Source organism: Aplysia californica, unplaced genomic scaffold, assembly GCF_000002075.1.
Source record: "Aplysia californica isolate F4 #8 unplaced genomic scaffold, AplCal3.0 scaffold01136, whole genome shotgun sequence".
Lineage (NCBI taxonomy): Eukaryota > Metazoa > Mollusca > Gastropoda > Aplysiida > Aplysiidae > Aplysia > Aplysia californica.
The window spans coordinates 37,261-45,143 of NW_004798406.1; the positions used below are offsets into that span (position 1 = coordinate 37,261).

General features: G+C 46.6%; 1 protein-coding gene across 1 annotated transcript in view; it reads right to left on the reverse strand.

The window, feature by feature from the left end:
- Nucleotides 1–297: 297 nt before the first annotated feature.
- The window catches only part of LOC101857458 (probable ubiquitin carboxyl-terminal hydrolase FAF-X), a gene marked incomplete at its 3' end in the record, with an annotated part of 54,134 nt that continues 46,548 nt past the window's right edge, over nucleotides 298–7,883 (reverse strand). Inside the window, 8 exon segments of the mRNA XM_013090084.2 lie at nucleotides 298–519; nucleotides 1,728–1,797; nucleotides 2,530–2,609; nucleotides 3,352–3,445; nucleotides 4,172–4,389; nucleotides 5,407–5,466; nucleotides 6,173–6,334; nucleotides 7,162–7,335. Of these exon segments, the coding sequence (XP_012945538.1) occupies nucleotides 298–519; nucleotides 1,728–1,797; nucleotides 2,530–2,609; nucleotides 3,352–3,445; nucleotides 4,172–4,389; nucleotides 5,407–5,466; nucleotides 6,173–6,334; nucleotides 7,162–7,335 (1,080 nt within the window).

Here is a 7,883-nt window from a genome sequence, read left to right on the forward strand (position 1 = left end):
GGAGGGGGAGGGGGAGGAGGAGGGTGCAGCGGGGCCTTTCACGACACCGCCTCCCGTGTTGTTGTTGCCGTTTGTGTTGTTGCTGTTGTTGTTATTGTTGTTGTTGTTGTTGTTGTTGGCAGGGGTGGGAGGCGAGGTCTGTTGTTTGCCCGTGGTGGCGGTGTTGTTGGCCGCGGGGGAGGAGGAGGAGGTGGAGCCCAGGGAGATATCACAGTTCTTGTTGAGGTTCTGCTGCTGGGCGCTCACACTGCTCGCTGGGGATGACTGAGGCTGGGGGCTTACCACGGCTGACGGGGGCTGCTGCTGCTGCTGCTGGTGCTGCGGCTGAGGCGGGGAGGTGCTGCTGGGCACAGCGGCCGGGCCCCCACCACCCTGGTGCTGGGAGGAGCTGGACGGGCCCGAGGCGGGCGGGCCGGGGTAGTCCGTGTGGGAGGGCTGCACCTTGTAGGAGAGGTGTCCGCCCATCTCATCCGGACCATGGATGTCTTGATCCTCCGCTATCTCCGTCTCTTCCTGTTCCTGGAAACACAGAAAAAGTCACCATTACTATACCATTATCCATATATGTGTGTCAAGACGCGGTGGAACCAGGCTCTCGTCAATTTCTGGGCATGTAGAGTTATTGGTATCATCTTAAAGCTTGTCTATTTGTCTTCTTTTGGAATAAAAAATATCTATTTATCTTGAATATAAGTCAAGGTATTTGCCAATGAAGGAGATGGGGGTCATCTGGTTTCAGAGGTACAATTAGCGAGAAGATGGCCGCCATAGAGTAGTTATTTCCTTAGCTTCACAGTCCGTGGAAACCGAACATTTACAATTTTTGTGCCTTTAATCAATGTTTTTCAGTAAAAACTAGAGAGAAAAGTGTTCTTTGATGGGAATAAAAAGTGTTGAGCCAAAAAACAAAAAACAAATCTATAAAAACTCACAAACCTGTGGTGAAAAATGCCACTTTCTTCACTTTGATTATTTTGCCGAGCGTCTGATTTCACCACGCTGCCCCACATATTTGCTTTCTGAGCTGTCACAGACAGTCTTGTGTCTGTCAGCGTCATGGCTTTGTTGTCGTCTTTGTTCCCACCAATTCCATAGCCAATTATTGTTGTGCTCATATTTCTTCTCGCCAATTTCCGCATGATCGTTATCACCAGTAAAGCTGGCGTTTAACCCTATCCGTACGCCGTGCTTTACTATCATATTCATAAGACGTGGGAACTCTGTGCCACCACTTTCAAAGAGGAAATTTACTCGTTAGTCTGATCCGTACGCTTCGCATAGCAGTCTGTCAAAATTATTTTTTGAGAAATACAGAAAGTTTCAAAGAGATCTTCCTGCTAGAAGTATTCTAAAATGTGAAGAATTTACCCCGGGGGTACAAAATGACCCCTGGGCGTACGGATAGGGTTAAGTAAGTTGCTCATCTAATCAAAATGCTGGGAAGTTGTAAAGTAAATGATCTGCTATGGCTGTACTTATACCTTAGTGTCGCCCATGGATTATTTAAAATCAATTAAAAGTTAGCACTGATAACGGCAGACTAGCACGGCCATTGGACAACTGGTGTAGAAAACATAAATGCTTCCAATTCAAAAGATCATCAGGAAACTCTAATAAAAATTATAATTATTGAATTTATATAGCGCATATCCACGCTCTACAGCATATTCTATGCGCTTTACAACTTTTTAAAAATAGTCAACACAGGAAAAAGAAACAGTTCTTACATCGTCCGGGCACAGTTCGTAAGCCTTGGCCAAGGTCATGCGAGCACTCTGCGACCTCTCCAGGAAATACCTGAGGAGGAAACACACGCACACAATGTAGACTTGTAGTTTGAGTGTTTTGTTTGATAGGAAAGAAGGGAGCACCCGCCAACCACCCACAGGCAGACTCATGTGGCAGTTGGGCAATCCCCCCCCCCCCCAAAAAAAAAGAAGCACCAATTGCACTTTTGTTTTTTTCTTTGAGTAGGTGTTTTACCTCACAATCGACTCAGTTTTGGTTGTACCAACTGCACTGACCACAAAAAAACCACACACAAAACTGATCCCACACAGCGATGACAAACACCCACACACAGTCAGACTGTGACACGTACACAGACACACACTGTCAGACTGTGACACGTACACAGACACCCACAGTCAGACTGTGACACACACACATACACACAGTCAGACTGTGACACACACACACAGTCAGACTGTGACACACACACACACACACACAGTCAGACTGTGACACGTACACAGACACACACAGTCAGACTGTGACAAACACCCACAGTCAGACTGTGACAAACACCCACACACAGTCAGACTGTGACAAACACCCACACACAATCAGACTGTGACACGTACACAGACACACACAGTCAGACTGTGACACGTACACTGACACACACAGTCAGACTGTGACCCACACACACACAAAATGTATCCCACACAGCGATGACACACACACACACACAGTCAGACTGTGACACACACACACACACACACTGTCAGACCCGTGACCCGTACATACCCGTTGCTGGTTTCATTGGACTGTGCCGGGGGCGACCAGTTGTTGTAGGCTGTGTACTGCGTGTTGCACGGGTACGACCGCTGGGGACACACAGACAGACGCCGACAATTACAATCAACGTTGTCTTCACTTTTTTTTTAGTTAAGATTTTTTAAAGTTCTAGTTAAAGTTTTTACAGCACTTGCAAAACAATAAAGTCATATAAGTGCCGAAGATTAGAGGTGTTACAAGAGAGTAACAAACACAAAAAAGAAGGAGGAGAGATAAAGACGATAGATGTTTGATAGGAAAGAAGAAGCAAACCTCACTAGAGCACCCGCCAACCACCAACAAACTCGTGTATTTGACGTTTTTCAAATTCCATGAAACCAGTTGACACCTCTGTGCCCCCAACCTCCCATTGTCTGTTCAGGTGAAAGTAAGACAGACAGACAGAGAGACAGACAGAGAGACAGACAGACAGACAAACAAAGCGTTGGGAAGAAAACAAGCAGGGAAAAAAAGTATGACGGACGGACAGAAGAGAGGGAGAGAAGAGGAAAGTAGCATTTGCCTGTGACATCTATCTTCCTATCATCTTTAGTTTTAGTAAGAGTTTTACGGCACTTGCAACACAATAAGGTCATATAAGTGCTGAAGATTAGAGGTGTTACAAGAAAGTAACAAACACAAAAAAAAGGGGGGAGAGATAAAGACGATAGATGTTTGATTGGAAAGAAGCAGCAAAACACACCAGAACACCCGCCTACCACCCACAGATAGATGTTTGATTGGAAGAAGCAGCAAACCCCACCAGAGCACCCGCCAACCAACCCCACTCACCCTCTCCATCTCGTCGTTGAGCCAGTCGATGGCCCAGGACCACTTGCGTTTGATGTCTCCGTTTGTCTGCAGGATGGTGGCCGCTGGGGCACAGCTGTGGACAACACAAGGTGGTTGGGTAATGAGGTCATAAAAATAATCTATTATACATTTGGCAACTTGGAAACACATGTGTCACTTTTCCCATAAAACTACGACAGTTACAGAGTTGAAAGTTGGCAAGTACCTGCAAAAAGATAGATGGGTCCCCATGACGCAGCCCGATTTTTTGATTTATTCATTTCCTGAATTTAGAAAAATATATTTGACAAAAAGTTCCTGTCCTTCTTTGGCCTTTGTGATTATTCCAGTGAGAAACGAAACCAAATCTGTGTAGCTGCTCTCCACAACGGAAGTGCCGGAAGTGATATTTCGCGAGGCGCATTTTGTTTTGAGAGTATAGATCTAGACCTTCTAATTTTTTGCATCTCTCAAGATTTATTGCTCCATTCCAGTAGAGTGTAACTATAGATGGCCAATGACTTTCAGTTGACGTTAATGCACCGATTATTCCTTTCATCGAAAGGGGGCCCAGCTAGTAGATAATAATAGATAGCATTTGTATAGTGGCAACCCTTCCATGACCAAAAACAAGAATTTTCTAAAGAATCTACTGAATCCACTAAATTGCACCTGTCCCTAACCCCTAACCCTAACCTCTAAACCCTATCCCTAATCTCCAACACTATCCCTAACCTCTAAACCCTAACCTCCATCCCCCCCCCCCCCGAGGAAAGACTCTTAAACACACACACACACACGTTCCCGGGGAAAGACTCACTGTGTGAACAGGGACACCATCAGCTTGATGCACTGGTAGGCTCGCTTCTGGTAGTGGTTCTTGGACCGCTGGATGGTGTCGAAGAGGCCGTCTCGCTCATCCGGGATGCCCTTGAGCGCGTTGTGGATGCGGTGCGTCTGCCACGAGTCCTCCAACAACAACATCTGTAGCAGCAGGTCCATGTGGGGACGCAGCTCGTATGTGTACGAATACGCCACCTGGTCACAGATATAGAGTTATGCTGTCAGGTTCAAACTTTTAGCTTTTAAGTTTTAATAAGTGTTTTATGGGGCTCGCAACTGCATAAGGTCATATGAGCACCAAGGGGTGGTTTCTAGCTTTCGTAAGAGTTTAACGGCACTTGCAACACAATAAGGTCATATAAGTGCCGAAGATTAGAGGTGTTACAAGAGAGGTTTTTTAAAATTATAGTAAAGGGTTTTACGGCGCTCGCAACTGCATAAGGTCATAATAAGAGCGCCAAGGGGTGGGTGTCAACAGAGAAGTCCAAACGGGGAATCAGGCTTTCTCTGCTCACCTCTCTAGTTTCAACAGCACAAAGTTTGCTTCGACTATCAAGGCACCCCGGAAATAGCAATTCACAGGAGAGTGACAAACATACAAAAGAGAGGAAAAAATAACGATAGTAAGGATGAGGAAAGAAAAAGCAGCAGTTCCCCCTATGTTGTTCCGGCACAGTATGAGCATGACATTGATAAATCAGCCCATTTACAATTCTACTGTCTGGTTGTTGTTTTTTTATGAAATTGGAAAAAAAAATGGCTCCATCCTGCATAGATCGGTGCAAGTAAAGAAGATGGGTGTCACCTGGGATTACTGGAGAAATTAGCGAGAAAATGGCCACCACAGTTGGAATACTTGTATTTGCTATACAAAATCTCGAGGCAGCTAATAAAAACCTTTCAATTCTTGCCAAATCAGCAATCGGAAGAGTAAAGTTAGTAGCCTTCAACAACATTTTCAGTGAAATTCACCCTTAAATGTATTCTTTAATGAAATGGATGAGGTTTAACGCCCCCCCCCCCAAAAAAAAAAAATTCAATAAAAATTGCACCACAATAAGGTCCTTTAAGTGCCAAAGAATAGATTATGAGTTACAAGAGAGTAACCAACACAAAAAAAAAGGAGGAGAGATAAGGACGATATATGTTTGACAGGAAAGAAGAAGCAAACCACAGCAGAACACCCGCCAACCACCCACACACAAGACTCACCTGCCACAACAGCTCCCCGAGCACCACAAAGGAGAAGTGGGGGTTTTCCCATGAGCAATACTGGAACACAAAACAGAGAGACAGTCAAACAGAGAAAAAAAGAATGATTTTGCTTTGCTAGCATCGCTCAAGAAACAAAAAACCGAGTTCACCAGATTTTCAACCACAATGAACACAAAAGCATCACAACTTGTTTGCAGTGCATGCTTTCATGGAAGTTGAGGTTGTTTCAGAATGCTATCAGGTCTGTTGGGGTAATAAGAAAGATTGTAAAGCCCACAGAGCTTGCCATTGAGGGGGAATTTGTGCTATACAAATGCTATTATCATCTATTATTATTATTATTATTACCTCATCCAAACAAACAAACATCCACCACCCAATTAAAAAGAGGCACTCCACTGTATTGGTCGCTTTCAACACTTTGCCATCATATTTTAGGGAAGATCCAAAGAAACTGGGTGGTAAACATCGCCAATCTGCGAGATGAGGCGGCAAAGTGTTTAAGACAAGCGGGCTAACCCAGATTTCAGGGGTTTCCAGAAATCTTGACCTACACCAAAAGTGAGCATTGCCCTACCTGTAGGAGAAGTTTGGCTTCATTGGTGTCAATATTAGTTTGGTTATAGAGAAATCTCTCCTTGTCTTTTGGAGAAACTGAACAAGGGTCCAAAAACTTTACCTTCCATTTTCTTAAAACAGCATTTTTCGGGATAGCCCCCTTGTGCTTAAAAGCGACCATATATACAAGTATACTGTATCTTACTTTCAAAAGTTTGGCGGTCTCGTCCACCGTGTTGGCTTCCTCGATGATCTTCTTGACGTAGACGTTGCGGCCGTACAGAACCTCGGCCACCTGTGCCTGGATGGTCATGAGGGGCTTGCCACACAGTGGGTCCCCATGAGGGTTGGGCAGCGGGGGTTGGCCCTAGGGGGGAGAGAGAGACAACGAGAGTTTGTGTGAGTAGTAAGGCCATGAGGGGCTTGCCACACAGTGGGTCCCCGTGAGGGTTGGGCAGCGGGAGCTGGCCCTGGGGGGACAACGAGAGTTTGTGTGAGTAAAGGGAAGGGGCGTGTGTGTGCGTGTGTGTGTGTGCGTGTGTGTGTGTGTGTGTGTGAGTAGTAACGTCATGGGGGGCTTGCCACACAGCGGGACGCCGTGAGGGTTGGGCAGCAGGGGCTGGCCCAGGGGGGGGGGAACGACAGCGAGAGTTTGTGTGAGTACAGGGAATGTGCTGGTACCCCCCCACACACACAAAACACACCCACACACAAGCCTGGGAGACTTACAGAGATAGAGGGGTGACATCGCCGCGACACGTCACAACAGCGCACCAGCTGACTGACCACAGAGTAGACCTTGCTGGTACCCCCAACACACACACACACGACGCACACACACATGACACACACCAGCCTTTGGAGACTTACAGAGACAGAGATAGAGGAGTGACATTGCTGCGACACATCACAACAGCGCACCAGCTGACTGACCACGGAGTAGAGCTTGCTCAGCTGAGCGTGCTGGTACATCCTCCGCACACACACGACACAGACACGCAAGTCTGGGAGACCTACAGAGATAGAGGAGTGACATCGCTGCGACACATCACAACAGCGCACCAGCTGACTGACCACAGAGTAGAGCTTGCTGAGCTCAGCATGCTGGTACCCCCCAACACACACGACACAGACACACGACACAGACACACGACACAGACACACGACACACACACACAAGTCCGGGAGACTTACAGAGATAGAGGAGTGACATCGCTGCGACACGTCACAGCAGCGCACCAGCTGACTGACCACGGAGTAGAGCTTGCTGAGCTCGGCGTGCTGGTATTTGATGGGCGGCCCGGGGCCCTCGTCCAGCGCCACCAGCATGAACTGGGCCGGCACTCGCAGCTTCAGCAGCTGCATCTTCTGCGGAAACACGACAACATGGGACACGGTCGTAAGTTTGAGGGAGTTTGAGGTAAAAGTTGTGATTTAGTCAGTTTTACTGCACTAGCAAAAAAAATTAGGTCAAATAGGTGCTGAAAATTAGAGGTGTTACTAGAGAGCAGCAGAGAGACAAATGGACAAGAGATGAGGATGACCAGCAGCTGCATCTTCTGGGAACACACGACAAGATGGGATATGGTCCTCCGACTCAGTTTGAAGGAGTCTGAGGAAACAGTTGAAATTTAGTACAAGTTTTACTGCACTTGCAACAAAAATAGGGGCATATACAAGCGAAGATAAAACAGCTGTAACTAGAGGGCAACATACAATGGAGGAGAAACGAGAATGACAGATACGCGATAGGAAAGAAAGAACAAACCACCCCAGAGCACCCGCCAACCAGCGAGGCTGGAGCAGAGAGAAGTTCGTTGACACAATCACAGTTCAGGCTGGGAAATAAGCAGAATAGACTAAACTATCCCCCCCCCTATCTCTTTTTTTTAAAAGCAAAATAGACAAAAGTATCC